Source organism: Scomber japonicus, chromosome 7, assembly GCF_027409825.1.
Source record: "Scomber japonicus isolate fScoJap1 chromosome 7, fScoJap1.pri, whole genome shotgun sequence".
Lineage (NCBI taxonomy): Eukaryota > Metazoa > Chordata > Actinopteri > Scombriformes > Scombridae > Scomber > Scomber japonicus.
Window position 1 is genome coordinate 27558808 of NC_070584.1, and position 22393 is coordinate 27581200.

At 38.5% G+C, this 22393-nt stretch overlaps 2 protein-coding genes across 2 annotated transcripts in view; one reads left to right on the plus strand and one right to left on the minus strand.

Moving 5' to 3' along the window:
• The window catches only part of LOC128362403 (contactin-associated protein-like 4), a 60420-nt gene extending 46663 nt beyond the window's left edge, over nt 1-13757 (plus strand). The window contains exons 16-22 of the mRNA XM_053323148.1: nt 404-643; nt 5008-5232; nt 6548-6681; nt 7313-7400; nt 11546-11761; nt 12265-12336; nt 13561-13757. Of these exons, the coding sequence (XP_053179123.1) occupies nt 404-643; nt 5008-5232; nt 6548-6681; nt 7313-7400; nt 11546-11761; nt 12265-12336; nt 13561-13757 (1172 nt within the window). The remainder of the gene's footprint in view (nt 1-403; nt 644-5007; nt 5233-6547; nt 6682-7312; nt 7401-11545; nt 11762-12264; nt 12337-13560) is intronic.
• cp (ceruloplasmin) overlaps nt 1-22393 on the minus strand; it is a 167043-nt gene that overhangs the window by 81423 nt on the left and 63227 nt on the right. The gene's annotated exons all lie outside the window — the stretch shown is intronic.

Sequence of the window (22393 nt, forward strand, 5' to 3'; positions counted from 1 at the left end):
ACAACTGTCAAGCATGAATATGAAATAAGATGTCGCCAGCTTGGAACTCCGAGAGAAGAGATACTTTTGCCAAGTTTAAACTGTTTGAACAGTGTGAGGTTGCTATATTAGAATGTTAATTGTCAGATGAAAGGAGAACGAGATTCTTCTTGTCGCCTGTTAGAGGGACGGATGAATATCAGACACCCCGCTTGATGGCTCATCAGCAATCAACAGCCAGCACAATGCAAGGCAATCTCAGTGTTAGAGTGTCCTACAGGGTAGACATGGCCTACAGTGGCAATATGTGGCTGTGAGTAAGATCATCATGTAGAGACAGAATTATAGTAAGAGTGTGACATACTAAGATAAAAGCTAACAGCAGTGTGTATTATGTGTGTGTTATGTGGGGTTTTTTTGGCAGGAGGCACAGCATCCAGGCAGAAAGGGTTTCTGGGCTGTATCCGCTCTCTGCAGCTGAACGGCATCACTCTGGACCTGGAGGAAAGGGCGAGGATCACCCCAGGGGTCCGACCAGGATGCCCAGGCCACTGCAGTAGCTACGGCTCACTCTGCCAGAACCAAGGTCGCTGTGTGGAGAGAGCCAATGGTTTCTCCTGCGACTGTGGCCAGTCAGCCTACACTGGAGCCTTCTGTCATAAAGGTACAGACATTCAAATTCACACCACTGTCTATAAATATATGATTTCTTGATATTATGTGCCATAGTGTTAAAATATACTGTTGTATCATTCAAACGTGGTGTGTAAATGTCAACATTTGAATGATACAACAATAGTGACTCAACTAATACCCAGTATATGAAAACTTTTATAAGTTATGAGTAATATGACCTTTAATTACAGCTGAAGATAACATTATTTGGAATCTATAAAATTTTAATTCTGTGCATATCTCAAGATCCAACAGGCTGACAGGTTAAATCATATTTCTCTCGTTTTCCTCTTCTCCCTCGTCTAACTTCAAATTAGTTAATTTAGTTTTTCATCTCTACAAGTGCCTTGACAATTAAATTTTTCCCTATATAGTACATTAAAGATGATAGGATAATTCAGCACGAAGCTCATTATAAGTTTGTGTCCAAGGAAGGCAGAGTGAGACACATGCTTATTATAATACTTCAGAAATAACTGAAGGCATAGAGAACGAAAAGAATAGATTGTATTGTACGTAGGTTTTACAAATGACATTTTTTCTACAGCTATTTTAAATTCCATTTTATCATTCAAAACCTTGTATAATGTTACAGAACACACCTACAGCGGACAAATATATACACATTTCTAAACATGTCTATATTAACTTAAATTACCTTCATACTTATTTTCTTTAGTACTCAACAGAAAGTTTATCATATTTTTCTCATACCAGTATAGTATTATAGTGTTGTTGCCGTTTTATTTGAACAGCAACCTATTCCATTGCTTTTTATTGCATTTTACTTTGCCAGCTCAGTCTGGGCAGCCTATCCAGAGGCTCTCCAAATAAAGAGGAAGAGATTTGTTTGCCAGTTTGAGATGACAGTCAGTGATGCATTAGTCAATCTCACAGTGGAATATCACACATACATCATCAGTGTCAAACTCGTTGCAATGGTATGGGTAGGTCCTGCAGAAAAATGTAATTTTTTAAAATTGTATTCTTCTCACCATATCATGTTTTTTATATAACTAATGAGGTGTCAATGTTGAGTCAATGTTGATGTCATTAGATGTAATCTTTGTGGAGGCGTGCCCTATTTGAATCAAAAGAAAAAATGGAATAAAGTTTGTTATGAAGAGTACTGAAGAAAAACTCCCCGGACGTCAGGTCAGCCCAAATCATCACATACCACAAGCTGGAAGGCCTCCCATGCTATGACTGTGGCCATCTTCAACATATTTACACAGGGTGATTGCTGACTGGATCCAGTGGCATGACTCTGTGAAGACCATACCGTACAGTTACATAACACCAAAGTAACAGTGAACAGGCTCGAGGCAGGTCTAATGACTAAAGAGAGGGAGTTTTCAGAAGAACTCAAAAAGAGGAACAACATCATCTTTAAGAGAGATTAAGAGATTTCCTCCATCAACATTAAAGACCTTGGAGACTGACAAAATGGAACAGTTTTTGAAGGAGTGCATCTCCTTGAAAGTAACATGGGATGCAGAGAAAAGAGCTGCATCTGAGCTGGAAGTAAGGGACACTGAAATCCTCACTCTCAGGAAGGAGAAGGAGGATTTTTCTGAGATACTGACGAAGACCTCCAACCAGCTGAACATCAAAGAGAATGCACTTTTTAGGGTGCAGTGTGACGCTCAGGAGAATGATCTCTCCGAGAGACTGATGGATACCTCCAACAAGCTGAGCGATAAACAGATCAAACTTCTCCAGAGCCAGGAAACTCTGGAAGAGAAACTTAAAAAGGACCAGACAAAGGGACAAGAGATCTGGAAGGCCAAACTAAAATAGTTGAAGGAGGAGGAACTCTGTTTGAAGGAGGAGGAATATCTCACTAAGAGGCTGATGGAGATCGCAAACAAGCTGAACAGTAAACACACCAAACTTCTCTGGAGCCAGAAAAATCTGAAGGAAAAACTTCCAGAATATGTATCTCCATTGGGGTTCTTATAGCTTGTGATAGTTTGTGACACATGACCTCTGTAACTGTTTACAGACAGCTCTGTATGTTGTAATCAAACCAACCAGCCAACAGTTTGCGAGGCTTGGGTGGAGATGCACGCCAACATCTATGGTTGGAAGCACATCTATTTTAAACATTTTGAAGGACTAGGATATCAGTAGGTTTTTGGATATGTGCAAATGTTGCAATGCTGACCTTTTCAAGCACTATGGTTGAACAAATGAAAGAAGAAAGCTGTGTTGGCACAGTCGAACAAGTCTGCCATGGCTGGAAAACTTTGAAAATATCTTATTTTGAGAGTATTTCTTCTAGTACTGGGTGTTGCACCCGTCCAGTCATTTTAATGCAGGACCATTGTGTATGTGTATGTATCAAGTGGTAATGAATACATTTTTTGCTAAATTTTTTTCCCAAATTACAAGGCTGTGGTTTGATTTGTTATGATTTTTAAAGTACATTTAAAAATCTATTATAGTGTATCATGAGAAAGAAAATAAAGACTTTCAAAATTTAGATGTATGGTTGTCCATGTTAAGCAGGTGAGTTTACAAGCTCCTGAAGGCAGGAGCTTATTTAGAGACAGCATTTATCACTTAACAGCCTCAGCACAGTAGCAAGACAAATGTGTCACTCAGTCACCACCTGTACTGTTTATACAGCTAAACATTGTCACACACCACTCAAGCTTTAAATAGGTTTAAGGTTATAATGCTTCTATTTTTTTACCACTGGCAGCTGGTCTGGTTACTCATACAACAAAGTATAGGTGGAAAAGTGAGGGCCTTTGTCAGAGTTTTAAGTGCAAGTATATGGCGAGACTTTCTGGAAACTGTACCCTATGTACCAATACAGACCCAATTCATGTCAAATCCACAAATCATGCCAGCATGCCAGCTTATGTTTTTTTTTTTTTTTTTGGTTCCTCAAAGACCACCATTGATAAAGATCTTTATATAAGATCTTTATTATATTTAAGGTCTTTAAAACTGTTAACAGGACACCTCAAACTGCAAAAAAGAGAAATGTTTACTGTTATTATTTTATTACTGTTATGTATTATTTAAGTTTTGATACTGTATTGTATTTTTTTTGAGTTAATCCAGATACTGTTGCTACACTATGATTAGACAATCAATGATGAAGGAAAGCGAATGGCCAATCACCTAAATCCCAAAGATATAAATGTTTCTACAATGACAACAGAAAGAGTACTACACATGAAGCAAGCTTGTATTCCTTTGTGAATGCTAAAGCTGTACAAAACTCAATTATTATGACCTATCATGCCCTGGTGCTTTAATGAGGAGGAGAGAGCTGAGATCAGACAGCTTTCTGAAGAGGATTCTTCAGTCAGCAGATATTAGACTGACCCTGATTTTCTATCTCATTCGTTGTCTGCATAGCTCAACGTCTCAACACTGGCTCTGAGTGGGTCATAATGAACCTATTTTGTCTTGAAGGTCAAGCATCAAGATTATCTTCAAGGACTCTTGTAACCCACTATGCCATTGTGTCTAAAATATGATGCATCGAGGGCTTTTTGGACAGAGTGGTAAAAGTCAACATAATGTCAAAGTCAATCATTGTTGTAGAAATATATTGTGTTGTGTTGTTAAAGTGCAACCATTTCAACTGTTAAAGACATAAATCAACAGTAGAGGACTTCAACAAAGAAGCATTTTTGATCTTTGATATATGTTGTAATGAAAAACGTAAAAGAACTTCAACCAACTTTCTATTTAGAAGGTTTTACTGTAGTTTAGCACATGGAGTCACAGAAATATATGGAAGTAATCCCTCTAGTTATCTGTGTTTGCTGATAGTTGGCCAATTGTTAACACATTCAATCACATCACATAATTAAGGAATTATTAAGCTTATTAAGTTAAAGAACTAAGCTTATCTCAAATATATGTAACTCATACAGAAAGTTTCACATGAAAATGCAGATTTAATAGAGAGGGATGTGGGATAGCAATGAGAAGAAGCCACATATTAATGCACCAAAGGAGTCAGCAGACCTGAATACCTCATTTCCCCATTAGGGAACCACAGTTATTTACTACAGTATTAATTTGGCACAACTAAATCATGATAAAACATTTTTATGGCTCTGTTTAGGGACTAGAATTGGGGTGTCAGTTAAATATTGAAAAGGTCAACATTGACTTGAAGCACAAAGCCGGCACTGTGGACTTTATTAATATTACCTAAAGCCATGATCTTCCCTAACAAGTGTTTTGTTGCTTGTGTATAACCAGACACGCGTCTCTAGTGTCTGGTGTCAAAGCTCTGATCTTCACCCATCAACCTCGACCTTCTTCCCATGAGTTATGTGCAGCTTCACCACTGACACACTCCAATAACTTCCTAAATTTCAGAGATTTCAGCCAACTTCAAGTCAACAACGTCCATTGCCTACATCCTCAAGGAACCCTATGAACTGAGCAGGAACAGCAGTGCCTTGCCTTGGTCTGTCTACTCCGATATGACTCTGAAAGGAGAAAACATCTCCCTGAGCTTCAGGACCAGCCAGAGTCCTGCTCTGCTTCTGTACGTCAACTCTTTCTACAGAGAGTACCTGGCTCTGCTCATCAATAAACATGGTGAGGAAGCCCAATAACTTTTTTCTCTTTTTGTTTTCTGTATTTACTCCTCTCCTCTCAGATTACTTCATTTCCTCGTCCCTGTAGAATCAATCAACCATCCTCTCCTGACACCTTTTCTGTGCGTCCTGGCTAATTGTTATGCACAGCATCAGATTCAAGGAAAACATTTGGTGCAGTTACTATTAAATAATAATCCTATCTTCAGTGGGTGTCTTCTTCCCCAGTGTTTTTTTGTCATTGTGATTATTGATTGTGTTCAAATTTATCACTTTCTTCATGTAAGGGCTTTAAGTATTGTAGCTCCACTTCGCAGGGAGCAACTCCAGCATTCCTAATAGGGTGTACTGTAATCCGGTGCCTTAAACATATACAATATTTTCAATTTCATGAACAAGGTGTGGAGATTTCTTTTGTAATTTTGAACAAAATCAGCCCTTATCATACCAACAACTAAGCATGAAGTGAATATATTTGGAGGTATTTCCTCACCAGTAAATTATCCAGCAAATTCAATTTTGTTTTGGCTCTTTGACTTTAGAGAGCTTAAATACAAGCAGCAGTTATTCAGATCAGATCAATATATTGCATATTTTTAAATAATTCACAGCATGGCCTTTTCTTTATTGTTGGTGATCCCTGATAACAGCCCATAAAGAAATTGTTAGAAAAGCAAAGCACTAAAGCACTTACAAGCTATATTATTAATAAAAACGTATCGAATGACATGTAATGTCAGAGCTTTATCACTCAACTCTGCAGCTCTCCTTGGCTTTACAGGGCTTTATAGCAACTTTCTGCTCATTGGTTATCTGTCCAAAACAGCTCTAAAAACTCATTCTACACTACTTGCTCAGCACCAAAGGGCAAACAGACACAGTCAGCGACTAGCTAGTGAAACATAGTGGAACATTTGGCAACTAAAGAGCCAGATATTTCCCTCAGGAGTTGGTAGAGTGCAAAAACAGAACTGAAAGAGAAAAGAGAGTGAATATTGACTTAATAAAGTGGACAGAAACATAACCCCAAATGACTGGTAATGTTGCCAGATCAGATCTGATTAATTCAGGGTCATATATGAAAAGAAATTATTCAAGTTAATGCTAATGGTCGAAGTTTTTAGAAAGTGTGTTAGATCTGTTTCATCTGATGGGTTATAAAATCTGAGGTTACATTTACAACATGTTATAGATGTACTGACCTTTTAATAAGGCTCCAATATCTCTTCAGTATTGTATCTTTTTAAATATTTGATTTATTCTGTATGGGTTTGCACTGTAGAGTAAGAATGTGTTGCTATTTTGTGTTTGCAAAGATGAGCTGGAATTGAGATACAAGTTACACAGCAGCGGAGATGCGGACGTGTTGGAGAGCAGAGTCATGAACTTGGCTGATGGAAATCTCCACACGGTGGTTATTAGGAGACTTGCAGACTCTGTCTCCATTCAGGTACCCTTACATACTCTCACACATTTCCTTTATGTTTGCTCACACAGCCACCAAATTTGTCTCCTAGTTTGACAGAGATGACCCAGCATTGGGCTTGCAGAATTACATTTTATAAATAGTTTCCTGGTTTCAAGCTACTTTTTTTGTTAGTTTTCTGTGGCTCTGCCGAAGTCTCGGGTTGATCAACATTAGCAGATGTCTTAGTGATAAATGATTCACTAAAGCATGAATATCCGTGTTTTGCGAGCAATACATCACAGCATCTCTGTTTTATTACAAAAGTCTGTCTCTCTAAGGTGTTCACTACCTCAGAAACTTTCCACCTAGACTTCTCTGCTCAGCCACTGTGAACCGCAAAGTCTCATGGGTCTATTGGTTTCCAGCTTTGAGGTTGAATCCCAGTTGAATATGCAGGTCAGACCAGAGGTTGGGCTTGCAGCTAGCTTTTCATGTTTAATTGCTGGCTTCTCTACAGCCGTTTGTCGAAGTCTCTTTAGAAAGCAGCCGTTGTTTAAACACTTAATGGAGACAAAATCTGTCCTTGACAGCTTGTCGTTTACAATGTTATCAGGCTTTGCTTTCAACCTGTTAATCCTTTGCCTTTACAGATGTGACATACATTATGTTTCAGATTGACCAGAATGCCAAAGAGGACTTCAACTTGACGTCTGATGTGGAATTCAACAGCATCAAATCGCTCATTCTGGGTAGAGTGCATGGTAAGTGGTGCAGTCCTGCACTTAGACTCATTTGAATAACCGCACAGAGATGTTTGGCCTCCTGTGACAAAGCATTGTTCTGGAGCCTTCTGCTTATTTTCTATTCACCCTGTTGGGTGGACCAGAGGGGAAACTGCAGTCTGCGCAACAGCTGGGCTGCTTTAAAAAAAAAAAAAAAAAAAAATGATGACATCCATATTTAGATGGTATCAAAGAGAGCAGTTTCCTGGTGAGATGCAAAATAAGGAAAACCTTGAATATGACTAAAGGTCGGAGCCACTCACTTAAGTTGAGGCATTAAGATGCATTTTATAACCATACAGTATGGGTAAGTTATGTATTTGTGTAAATGGCAGAACTGTTTTTCGCCAGTGCAGAAGTTCAGAAAATACAGGACACATCAGTGAACTTTTATCTGTGGTATCAAAGTGGTGAGTAATCCCTCATGTCCCTCTACCTGAGCTGGGCTTCAGCCAGCTGTAATGATAATAACTTGAGAAAGGGTCCTTCACTTTGTATGGTAATAAGGAGAGATTAAAAAGAACAAATTACTAGGAAGATTGGAGTCAGCACCTTGCGTTTCAACATAACAACCAATAAGCCTTAGCTGGTGTGGGTGGGGTCAAACTAAACCAGGAAGTCAGATGGATACAGTTAAACCTCGCTCAGTATGACAGAAATTGTACTTTAATATTACTCCTGTCAGTCTCTACAGCGCTGCTCTGTTTGTCCCGGACTTCTTTTAAAGGGGACAGACGTACCAGAGCTGTAATTCATCTGTGTTTTCCTCTTCTGTAACTAATTTATTTTAGGTAGGACCATCTGAGACAAATTGGGAAATATGCAGTTTTAAGCAGGAGGGGCTCAGACAGGTTTCAGTGTCAACAAAAGGTTGTTAATCAAATAGATTCCAAAGAAGAAGAACCAGAAATTTGTTATAAACCGCATGTATTTCCAAAAACATAACTCAATGGTTATGGGTGTAGGTTAGCCTTACTGAATGATTAACTGTATCATTAATCATTAACCTATCCCTAAAGCTGGATTTATACTTGACATATTGGCTCAAAAGCAATCTCACCATAGATACATATGGCTTATGTTTTGATTGGACACAGTAAATCAGAGTCAGAACTAGAATCGATTGAATATACCAACCCTAAGCTGACATGAGGGGTTTTTAACTGCAGTTGAAAATATAGTTTAGGCTTGTACTGTAAGTACTGAAATATTTTCATTGACTTTTCACAGAGCATAACAAACTCAAAAGGTCTCATTACTGATAAGTGAGAGTCCAAATTGATGCTTGTGTGGTTTTTAGATTCAGCTCCCTTCTTTCTTTTTTCATTTTTTGTTTTGTTTGTTTTTTGTTACTGACCCAGGCCATGTTAAATGGAAAATACATAGCCTTTTAGTCTTCCAACTACTCAAAGTGCCTTACAGTACATGCCAACATTCACCTCTTCACACATACATTCATATACTCTGCCAGCCGGAATAATTTGGGGTTCAGTATCTTGCTAGACGACTGGACTGGAGGAGCTGGGGATCGAACCTCCGATCTTTCAATTAGAGGATGACCTGCGCTACTTCCTGAGCCACAGCCACCCCGGCATGTGACTTCCCTCAACTGAGCCAGGAGACTCAGGCTGTCATATCAGTATCAGAGAGGCAGCAAGATAGTTGATATACTGTCACTCCCTGCCAGCTCTGTCATCCATCAGCCCGACTAATGGACCAGGAAAGAATGGAGAGACTGAGATACTTAGAGAGACAGACAGGGAGAGAGTGATGGAGGACAGACAGAGGCAGGGAAAGATAGCGATATATGAGAGGGGTGGAGGTAAAGGGCAGCAGCTGGGAGGAGGTGGACAGTTCACAGTGCATGTTTTAGTGACGTTACAGATTATTTTCAGCACTTTTAACATCCACTAATAGGTAAATAAAGTAACATTTTAATGCCTTTCAATTGTAAAATATTATAAATATCTTTGAAGTTGTACCATATCAACTTATACTGCTGCAGAATTTAGTTTTGCATCAGTCTATAGACAGTCTCCCCTATTTAAATGCATTAGAATAATAAAAGTGTGTCCTCTTAACCACTTAAGAAAAACATTGTACACAAACCACTAGAATATCTGCTGCTTCAGCTGTCACTCAAATCTGTTGTGTATTGAGTTTTTTCTCCCATCTCCATCATTTTGCCCCCAATCCTGCAGTAGATATGCATGTGCCATGAGATATATAATTCAAAGTCAAATTATTTCCTGCCAGTCAGAGGATCACATTCAATTTAAAACTCAATCAAAGCTTGATCAAATACACAGCTGATAAACAGCTCTCTCCAGCCAGGCCACTCTGCAATGTCCCATTTGTGTGGTGAAAAGTTGTTTCTCTCTGGCAATAACTTAGATGACTGGCGATGATGTGCTGTGTAATCAAAGTGCACTACAGGAATAATTGTAGTTCAGACTGACATTTATAGCCACTGAAGATTTTATTTAGCATCTGGTAGAACTGTCACAGGGATGTGAGTACATTAGCCAAAACTGAGACTCACTGCTAGATTTCTTATGGAAGCTGAGAAGCATTGCAATGACTGGAACAATGAGTTTTCAATGCTGGTATATTACCTGTGATGCTCTGTTACAAAGATATTAAAAAGCATGTGACCAACTACCATAGATTTGCTGGCAGATATCTAGTATATTTGTCTAAGTATCCACAGCAAACTTTGGCAATTGATTACCTAACTTTTCCTTGACCACAATGTTCCAGTCACTCAGATGTTTTCCTCCAGTATTAAGCTAAAACCTCCTCTTTTACACAAGACATAGACTAATTATGAAGTGAAAGGAAGATCACCATACACATTTTCTAAGCATAATCATGCAATCAAGGGAATAAATTCCTTTTTAATGTTAATGAACCAACTGGTGTTTTTCTTCTCTACCTTCTGGACACTGGATTTTATTTTCTGTCACAAAACAATTGATGCTTCTAATGAAAACCTAGAGTTTACCGCTCAGTGGGTAGAGCATCCCGCCCCATGTGTTGAGGCTACAGTCCTCACTGCAGGCGACCCCAGTTCAAATCCTGTGCCAAGCAGAGTTATCCTACGTGTCATTCCCCTCTCTCTGCCTCCAGTTTCCTGTCTTTCTCTAGTTGTCTGTCCATTAAAGGCAAAAAAGCCCCAAAAAATATACTTACAAAAAAACCTTACCTACCTTACCTTAATGTCCACTCAAAAATATGTTCTTTTTCTTCCTACAGTTGAATGGTCGAGCTTTACTGAAAAGAGTGATATATGTGCGGAGTTTGACACTAGAAGGCTGTTTTCACATTTATCAGCTGAAAGAGGAAAGCTTCTGAAAGCTCAATGAACATCCAATTTTAAGGGGTGGACCTATAGTAGCAGCATGGTTTGTGGCATCAGAACAAGTTTGGAAACCAATTCTGGTCCTATATTCAACTTACACAAGTGTGAATTTGAAGCCTCCACCGCACATACGAGGAGACATCTTGTGTTCAGCAGTTGAGCTTATGAAATGAAATATATTTCCATATTTTATAGATTCAAGAGTTTTCAATTAGAGAGAAACAGATGCCATTTTAAGGAATATAACATGGTAATTAAACATCTTTGTGAGGAAAAAAAACATATTAGACACACATTCTAGTTCCAAGGAGAGTAATTGTTTATGTTTGGTCTCAAGTAAAGCTACTAAACCATATCCCTAATTACTACGGGTGTGGCCAATCTGCTAATCAGCAGCCAAGCTTTCAATCAAACTCAGTGAATCAGAGCCCTAAGTCTCTAAATAATATTATTCTTCTTTCTCATGCAGGAATGACTCTGCCAGTTACAATTAAAACTGTTGTATAGAAAAGTTATTAGGGAATGTAAATACAGTGAATTGTGTTTTTCAGAATTGTGCTACGTATATCTAATATCTACGTTTTGTTTGGGATGTGGGTTTGGAAAAACAACTTCCATACATATCTATAATGGTACAGATAGAAGCTACTTAACATCATGCTCTCATCAGGATAAATGATAAGAGAACTCCTAGATGTGTAAATGGATCTCACTGACAATAAATCTCTCTTTTCTCTGTGTGTTTTTCTCTGTCTGTATCCAGAGTCTGATGAGTTGGATGCAGAACTGGCCACGTTGGCCTCTCTTGGGTTCACTGGCTGTCTATCAGCAGTTCATTTTAACTCCATCAGTCCTCTGAAAGCTGCACTGCTCCACCCTGACAGCCCTGTTATCATCACAGGTCCACTGGCTGAGTCAAGCTGTGGTTCCTCCTCTGCTGTCAATTCCTATGTAGCAGAAACCACACACTCTTTATCAGGTACAAATAATTGACTCAGCCCATATTCTTCTTTGTATATCATTAGAGTAGCTACGACTCCTCCAGTGTCTTTAATATTATTTTTAAGGCTGTTCATTTGACTTTTTATGGGGTTATTAACCATCCTCCTCAGTAAACAGACAGCGATGGCAACAGATTAAAGTGGTCAGACAACTATAGTGAAGAAATGTGAAGCTGCACTGAGTCTTTCAATGAGCCCTGTATGCAATCACTATGATTCTCACTCTGAGTCTACCTTTTCTCCTTTCTATGGGCCAATTTACTCCATTCTTCTGTTTATTCCCTCCCTCTCATCATCCCTAACATCCTCTCTCTCTCTCTCTCTCTCTCTCTCTCTCTCTCTCTCTCTCTCTCTCTCTCTCTCTCTCTCTCTCTCTCTCTCTCTCTCTCTCTCTCTCTCTCTCTCTCTCTCTCTCTCTCTCTCTCTCTCTCTCTCTCTCTCTCTCTCTCTCTCTCTCTCTCCTCTCTCTCTCCCCCTGCAGACCAGCCTGCTTCAGTGGATCCAGGTCAACCTTTAGTCAATGCCATCAGGAGTGACTCAGCTCTAATTGGAGGTAAAACAAACTGCAATCCATCTCACCAGGATTCAGGAAACAGCAATTACAAGCATCGTGATAGCTGACTTAAACCTTTACATTTCAGTATAGGCATTTGCATGTCCTATGGAACAAACAAAATAATACAATTTCCAGTTGTGAGGAAAATTAATGATGAATGAGTATTGTCATGGAGGCTTAAAGGGAAAAAAGAGGTATTGAGGAGAAAGTCTGAGGCTGGGTTTGGAAAGATACAATTTTAAGTTAGACTTCACTCAAAAAGTGAAAACATTGCTGTCAAAGAGATGTCTAACTACCAGCTCACCTTCACAGAAATTCCATTATCTTTTGATAAACATGAGTGTGCTAGATTGAGATGAAAATGTCAGCAGGGTGATGACTGGCATAAAAATGATCTAATCCTCAAACATTTCCTTTTACATGTGGATATTTACCTGGGTATAATTATACTCATTCATATATTTAAATTACAAAGAGTCTAATCTGTAAATATTAAGATACCTACTGTATTTAAATGGTATGTTTTGCTATCAATATTAATCATTTCAGCAGAAATAAATAGTTAATATCACATAGATACATAGTTGATAATATAATAGCTGTATGGTTGCTTTGAATATTAAATATTTACACTGATTAGTGTGTATTATGATTATCTACTATGACATAGCATCGGTAAAATCCCGTATATGATCATGATGATAGGTGATTCAAAGAAATTAGGCTAATTCACAAAGCAGGATGTTGTTACAGTGCATTGAAGTGCAATATTGTGATTATTGAACACCTGCATGCAGCTCATTTCAGTTTTCTCCCCATGTTCTTGAAGCATAGCTGGCAATTAATCTGCATTAGTGATATTTTTCATTATTGGCCACAGCATTTGGACTGATGGCACAGTTTGAGAACATGCCTGTGGTGATAGAGAGTGATAGAGGTAGAGTTTCTCCTTCAGCCATGGAAATCAAATTGTATAGACTTTTTTTCAATTTGAGTTTTAGTCGGACCTTGAATTGAATTGTTTTGGACAGAAGCAACATTCAAGTTATGATATTTTCTTCATCCTTCAGCACTGCTACCACAGCAATACTTTCCTGTCTTATGTTCAGGAAGTCACTGCCAAAAAATGACTTATGACTCCCTGAAGCAACCTTGTACATGTGATTTTGATTTTTGATATTTTTTTATTTGTTTCAAAATTATTGTTTCTGTGGCTTTTAGGGGTAATTGCTGTGGTGATCTTCATTGCTGTGTCTGCCTTGGCAATAATGGCGAGATTCATCTGCAGCAGGAAAGAGACGTATCGGAACCAGGAAGTAAAGGCAGCGCAGCCTGAAGACAGCCATGAGTTTCCCTTTAGTAGCCAGGCGGACTCCCAGAGTGCTCCCAGTGAAAACCAAAAGGAGTATTTCATTTAGTAGGAGCTTTGACTTCTCTCTGACATGACAGGACAGAGCGGGATGATTTACCAAGCACTCAGTGCTTTACAAGACACCACAGGGTCCCTCAGCTTCTGGTAGTCGTGGATCAACAAGATGTGAAGGCACAAACAGAACAATTTATAATTTCCTTTTTTCTTTTCTGGTTGTAAATATTATACACTTTGCACAAACTAGCAAATGTGTTAAACGAGGACATCGAGTGAACTTTAAGTTGTCAACGAGGTGTAAATATTTATAAATGTAAATGGTGATTTGTGTGGTTATTACAATATGTTTCTCTGCCATGAAATGTGACAAATAGAAGGGATGTCCCGATCCGATTTCAGAGATCAATATCAGGGCCGATCAAGGCATTTTTTAACTGATCAGTATCTGCTATAATGAGAAAGAGCCCAAGCCTGGTCCTTTGTTTTATGTCTGCTGTCACACAGGTGCCGTACACGGAGAGCACAATTTATGGCAAGATATAAAAGCATACTTTGACATACCTGAGGCTAAAATGTCTACAGTGTGGAAGTATATTTATTTAAATTGGAAAATGAAAGCAGTCCATCATCCACTTGTAATGTCTGCAATGCAAGTAAATATATATATTTTCAGGCGGTATTAACAGAGCTGCGTTCAATGCTACCAATTTTATACATCACCTAAAAAATAAACACAGTGAGTTCACTCAGGTAACTCAACAAACACTGCAGGATACTTTTAAAAAGGAGAGAAATTTCCTCCAGACTGCAACAAGGCCAAATATATTACGGATAATATCATTGAATCCCCTGCTTTGGATGATCAGCCCATCGCCATCTTCTGGAGCTTTTAGAGTCATAGTATGGATAACCCTCTAAAACCTTCATTTCAGACTCTACCATACTGTAGCTTTACAATAAACAACCAAAAACAGCCCATTAAGGAACAGCTTAATTCATTGCAGTGCTATTCAACTGTCAAGCATGTATACTGGATCAATCTTAATAACTCTAATGTACTTGAACTGTGTCCTGTGCAGCTGTTTTATCTAGGAAAATGCAAGTATCAGATCAGGACTCAGTATTGGCAGATACTTAAAACTGAGATCAGCAAAAAAAAACCTTGATCGGGACATCCCTAACAAATAATTTATTAAAAAGGAAATGTGCAGAGTAGATGTGATGATCAAAACACAACTTTGTTCCAGTTAAACTAGATTTTTGGACTCAGTGTTGGTTCACAAAAAACACTTTTTCTATGAGGACGATGACTCTTATGAAATTTGATATGCTTGAGCCATCCAAGTGTGTGTCCAAGTAAGAAAAGGATTGACGTGTTTCACATATAAAAGCACACTCACAGAATCCACTCAAATCCATCTGTTATAACTGAACATAATTTCAACCCCTGCTGTATATATGAATACAAAATTAAAGTTACTCTAAAAACTTTATTTCCACACTTGGTTTCAAGGCTTTTATGTTACTCACTGTGCATTTTCTTTATATCATGAGCAAAATAAAAGCTTTACAGTTATACGAATATTAACTGCTACCTTCTGAAAGTGCCACCAGTTGTGAGAAGCCAACACCCAAACTCTATGGCAACTCTCAAAGTAGATCTTTAACAGTGAAGCTTTTAGCTGCACTGTCTGTCTGTCACCTTTCTGCTGAAGCACTAATCTGTTTGCCTGACAGGTATTCTAAGAGATTAACAGAACAGGAAATACTGAGAACTGGAGAGAGCGTGACAATGAGACATAAATAATGCAATGAAAGCCAACCACCCATATATTAATATTGGATATTTATACTTCAATGTCTCTGCAGTACTTGTGGGTGAGATTTTAAAGGCATGATGTGTAAAAAAAAGTACAAAATTGATTTTTTTTTTTTTTAATTCATCTCAGTGTGGTTTCTTGCACTATGATTATTGCTAAGTGGGAGTATTTTATGTTTTAAGTGTTAAAAAAGTAATGTGCAGCCTTTTCATACGAACAAAATGTCTCTTTTGATACTCTTTAGCTCATCATAATATCACAATATAATGATATATGGCTCATGGAAGCATTTACACTCACTGTTCTTTGAAAATTCCTGTCATGTTAATAAAGTGATGCATTTTTTCAGTTCCTGGGTAGTTAACAGGAGCACTGATTGTAACTGTACATGGGCAGAGAAAGATACACCACCAAACTTCATGAACAGAAAATACAATTAAATGAACACAGTGCTTGATTGACAGGAAAAGTATAGAAAATTGTAATAAAGTAAAGTAGAATAATGTCTTTGTTGTAAGGAAGATGTCACTAGAAACAAATGAGGATATTGTACGTAGAGCAATCATAAAGATGTGGTTGCAATTCTGTTTTGTACCAAACCTATAGGCCGAATTCATTGTTCCAAACAACTCATCCAAGATGTTTAATCAGTACTAATGAATTCAAATTACTTTGCAGCTGAATTTAAGTCGAGTTGTGGTCGAGTCCACAGTGGTTCTGACTGATGAGCATCCTGATGAGAACTACCGGCAGCTTCAGGTGTAGTTTAGGTGTGAAGACAGTGAGAAGTTAGCCTGGTATAGACAGTGATAGACAGATGGCTCATCCAATCACCTGCCAAGTTTTGCCTTTTTACAAACAGTTTCCAAGCAGGACGTTTCTGATGGTTCTGTGTAACAAACCATCTGGTGCATCAAGTCAGACATTAGAACTTGGGGCTTGAGTCTTGCCAGTCAATAGAATAAAATAAGGACTAACTATCTAATACATGTTTAATCTGGTTAATTTTATCAGTGCAAGGACAGAACAGTAAAAGTTATTTTTTTAAACAATTCAAAAAGTTGTGATTTTGGGTAAATGTAATTGTGGTATTGGATCGTCTCATTTAATTCAAGCCGTGAAAGCAAGTAAGCATTTTTTCTCAAAATGTTGAACTATTCCTTTAACACACAAACAGCTCTTAGTGGCTAAAATATCTAAAACTCATATTAGTCTTCACAAAAATAGTCCAAGTCACATTCACACGAGGATTTCTAAACTAACAAGATACATGTCAATTGCTTGTTCATATTATACATCCCTTGTATCTACTGCTTGTAATTATGTTGCAGTTGTTGGAAGCAGCTCAGATAGGCACAGACATCTGAGTGAGGAGTCTGCTAATGGCCTTAGTCTCTGGTGGATAAAGAAGTTAAAGGGTGATACATTTCAACTTGGATCCGACTGAAATGATACAATATAAGCTGTGCAAACACCTTTTAACTGACTGTCACAAACTGAACTACTCCCCCTCTATTCTGCTTCCTCGTGTGTAGCTTTTGATCTGCATCACTCTTTTGGCACTCATCATTACAAATGGGACATTCAGATAAAGCTCTGTGTCTATAATGTTTTGAATCATGAAGATGTAAGATGTTTACATTTTATCCTGCTATTATGGGGGGTTTCCATAATCATAGCTGATGATCCTAAAGTAAACTTTCATGGATTGCATAAATCCCAGTGTCGGAAATAAAAAAGAATCATTACTGTAGCAGAAAATGTTGTGTTAAGAGGCAGCTGAGGTCTTTTGTTTTCCTGTTAAATGAAGCTGAAACACAGCAACACTTTCCCTCTCTACAGCAAATTAAATTAACATAAATTTACATCACAGATTGTTCAACTTTTCAGAGGAGGGTTGTCTTTATGCACTACATGACATTATTGATGGGTATTAATATGCTTCTGTCTGCAGAGTGGAGATAAAGCGGGTGGACTAAATGACTAAAACTGAAACAGTCAGGAGATGGAAATGTCAAGTCGTTTTTTATGAAGACCAAACTCTTCTCCGCTTTTCTAAAAGCTGGAGGTTAAAGCAAATCATTAGAGTTTGCAGTGACACCACAACACGGTGTACCCCCCACAGAGCCCTACGCCAGGGCGATGCAGACTGTAACGGCTGTGATTGGTCTGCACTACATCATTTCCAGCATTTTTTTTTGCTTTTCAGCTTTCCCCCTCTTGCTATACAGCCTTTCTTAAAGTGTTAGAGTTCCATCATTTTTTTTAGTGGAAAGAAAACATGGACCAACTAGAGGAGCATTAAAGCATACAGCAGTAAACACACAAACAACGACTTTCATGATAGACCCTTCAGGCCCTTCAAGAACCTTACACCCCCTAGTGTTGTGGCGATGAATTGTACAGTGTCCTTCAACCCCGACACAGAACTTCGAATGGTTCGCAGCGGCTTCAAGGCAACGGCGTACCTCCGGCGTAGAGTTGACGCAGTACCATAAACTTGGCTTAAGCAGACGCAAACCTACTGCAGTAGTGTTAAATCTTCAACAAAGGAGCCACTTTAACTGAAGGCATAAAACAAAAACGGCAAACACGCAATCAAACCATTAACTACACGAGTCAGATAATCTGGAATTATACAATAAATTTGGTGCATTTATTCTGACTTGTTTATAGTCTGCGATGGAAAAAAAAAAGCTCAGAAACACATAATGCTACAAAAGGTACACCGGGCAACATTGACTCAGTAGCAATCTGTCAACATTGTATCTTCAAAACCCAGTGTTACGAACCAACTCAGTCTGCAATAAAAAAATTAATCACATGAATAAAGCTTCTAAAATAATATTTACTATCAAATTTAAAATATAATAATGTTAGTCAGCCAAGTCAGTAATGAATGCAATGTGTGGATGAGTGGGTGTGATATGTGTGCAAACAAAACTAAAACCCTAACCCATGTGGCTGGTGGAGGCCTGGAAGGAAGAGCAGAGAGAGATTGGTTAGCAGAGAAGCTATAGCTACATAAGCTGAGGCCTAAACTACCCAAGTCCTGGGCCTAGAAACTTAAGCAAAAGGGGAAAGGACGTCACACCAGATATTGTAAAACTTGATAACAGTAAACACCACACAGCCTCTTCATATTATCAATGGATGGTTTTAATAAAAGAAAACCAAACAAAAGATCAAAAGTTATTAAAGACAGCAGCTTTCTCAGCTTCCTGCTGTTTTGGATTTTACACTTCAGTTTCAGTTCATCACTCTTCAATCAACACCATAATTTAATTTTAAACAAAAAGGGTGAATCTACAGCATCTCAAATTAGCAGAGATCTTTTTTGTTGTGCTCCAGCTGATATCACAAGTGTTGTTTTCAGATATGAATATTGCATTAAAAAAGTAGAAATGCCTCCAAAGATTTAGACTTAGATGGTATTTTATCCTGTTTGCATATTATCTGCATGAAGTTAATAGAGCCTTTCACGAGTCTCCCCAAGACGATGGACTGAAAGTGGAAATGTAGTTCAGAGCAAGATGACATCTAATTATCTTGTAATGGAACCGTGGGGAGTACAGGTCTGATAGAGCATCCGTGGAAGAAGAAATAAGGAAAATATTCATTAACTCCTGTTATACAATATAGTCCATCTGTCCCAGAGGTGCTTAAAATCATATTCAATGGGTCATTTGAAGTCATGGCATTTTCAAACTAATTGAAGTGGACATGTTGAGTGTTTCCAGTTCTTTGACCTTCGCCCTCTTTTCTACTTTTTTTGGCCTGAGATTTTGTCACACATTTATTCTGAAGGACATATTCATCTGAGATTTCTGGTAATGTCTCATCATGTCATAAACAGTATGTGGCTCCAGGAGACTTTGATTGGGATGAATTATTTTGATTATTGCCCTTAAAAAGTGTAGAGAGTATAGTGAATTGCCAAACGATATTTGGTCCTCTAATGTCAGCTATCATTACCTGATATCGGATGTGACATGAGTTGTGCTCTTTATACATACAAATGTGTAGTTTCGTAGATTTGGTAAAACTGAGGCTTATGGAGTGTTCCCAGTTTTACACATTTGGTCAAAAACCAAATTATTTGCCATGTCATGATCATATAACGGCATTATGAAAAGTCTCAGAGGTTTACCAAAGTAATTATAGTTTATCTTGTGAGGAAAATGAATGTACAACAACAATGTATGTGCCAGTCCATCTAGAAGATGTTGAACTGGATATCTGAAACCTTGGTTTGCTAGTGAGCTAGATGAAAAGTACAATAAGAGTCCATCAAAGACACTCAGATTTACGTATCCTCCTGGGACCATGAATATTTGTCCAAAATGCCATGTCAATCCATCCAATATATATTGACATATTGGACCAAAGTGGTAAACTGACTGATTCACAGAGGCAGGGTAGTATGAAACCTCGACTGTCTATAATGAGATAAAAGTAGTGCAAGGTAAGAGCTGGCCAAAGCAGACAGGTGTATGAGATGGAACAGCTGCTATTACCATCAGCCTACTGGGAGGATGGGTCATATAGAGTTCAGCCATGAAGTAATGTCCCCTGGACCAGCGGAACTAAACACACAAACACTTGTAACTAGAACATCCTCACATCAAACTGAGGACACAGTTTCAGACACACACACACAGGCTTTGTATCAACTCGCATGACTGCAGCCCAAAGCATATTCTTACGTCTATTTTCTCTTCATTCTATGCATCTAACTGCACTTATTGTGTGCTGGGCTCTAAGCACTTCCAAAACGCTGCTGACCTAAACTCAACACTGTGACTAAAGGCCTGTTTAGACACACAGACAAAGCTGAAACTGCTGCTGCTGCTCTGCTGTTGAATATTTTTCCCAAATTAACAACAACACGTGTGATGGAGACAATTTGAAGACTTAGACAGACTGTTAAAATCAGATTCATCCCACGGCCAACCTGCCTGACATCGTCTTTTTGTATGTTCTCTTTTCTCTCTACACAAAGGAGAAACATATGATGATCATGTTGTATTTGTAGTTACTGTACATAGGTACATAGTGGGAGTAATTCAAGCGTGTAATCAGCAGCTACCTGGGCAAAAAATAGGAAAGGCAGAAATCCAGAGACACTGCCTTTCTTCTCACTTTTTATGATTCCAAGTAATCAAAGAAAAACACAGTAAACTGTTAAGAAATGTGTTACACTGTGTCAGGAAGCTATGGATAGAAATGTGATAATACATTTCCTCCTCTTTAGCACTGTATTGCTGTTTTTCATTGTTTTAAAAATGTAGAAACTACTAGAGAGGCACAGAAATGAAGAAATGGGTTGAATGTTAATAACTGTGATTCTGACTCTGTGGGACCATTCCTCTGATAATCCATCTACAAATTAAACACTGTCTGCTTGACATGGAGAGAGGTTTTTGGATTAGTTCTTTGAAGTCTGAAAAGTGGACCTCAGTGTATTCATTGCATGCCTTTTGTTCCACAGATTCGCTCCTTTTTCTGTTCAAAGTACTTTTTCATTTCATCACTCTGACAGGACAAAGCATTGCAGAATTCCTGAAGGTTTGACTTTGCTCAGTGCAGTATTTAAATTTACATGGCCGTCAGATTATTTCACAATCCCTCAGAGCAATTTTCACAACTGCTAATTTTTTAATAATTAAATTGTATCAGTAACAGTTCATGCTTACATGATTCAAAATTACCTAAATACCATTAGGATTTCTGTTCATCTCTAATGTATTGTGTGGGCATGAGCATTGTACGGCTCACTAGAATGATAATTGAATATAACATGCTGCTCACTCAAGTTTGGTGTCAAGTGTTATGAATAAACGGGCTCTCACCTGAATGAGGAGAGTTGATTAATGCTTCTCCACACAGATGAAACAGCAGCAATCAGCGCTAAGAGAAGAGGCGGGTGGAGAGGGCTATGACTCTCTGCTGCTGTTTCCTGCTGCATTCTGGAGGTGGGCTGGATAATTACCAGTGGCCCTTTCCCTGATTAGTGATCTGATGAGATTGCAGCACTACAAGCAGAAACATCATCGCCACCCACCTGATTATAAACGACACTGCAGACCTCTGTTGTTAGTTTGTATCCATCATAATCATTCTTTGAAACGTATGTGGAATAGTAATGTGGCAAAACACGGTATTGAGTTTAAACACACAGTTGAGCAACTGTTTGTAACATCAATTAAAAAGAAAAAGGCTGGTTATGACCTGACTTAGGCGAAACCCTGGCGTAAAACAAACATGAGACTCGCCTCTTTCCAGCTCCCATGAACCACCCGTAAGAGGAGCCCTATTGGCAGTGGTTGTACTAAGGTGAGAGAAGCGATCTAGTGGTTGTTAACTCAATCGGCAGGATAAATCTGGTTGGGGAGAGTGAAAAGCAGCATTTGCCCCTCTATCATTACCCCCACCTTGCCAGCTTCCAGGAGTGAATGTGTGACTGTGATCAGGGTGTTGCTGTGAAGGAGAGACTTCTGCTCAGTGAAACTTCCTTGATTAAAAAAGGTTTTAAAAAAACAGCCCTCAGAGTATTTACTTCACACAGTTGCTCAGGAACAATAGGAAGTTGGGTTAAGAGCAAAATAACCCCCAAATGGAACTAAATTAATCAATTTCTTATGCCTAATTTAGAAAAAAGAAGCAAAAAGAGATTAAATTACTATCCAACCTATAGATCGGCTGCTATTGATACTTGCTTTGTGCTTGTTAGCTAGCTGGTTTGAAGTATAGAGAGGAGAGACCACAGGAGCTGGAGGAAGCTCAATCAATCACACCACCAATCAGAGGGGCTTACCTGGAGCCCGTCACGTACAGAACCAGCACAGCAGGTTTACCAGTGAGG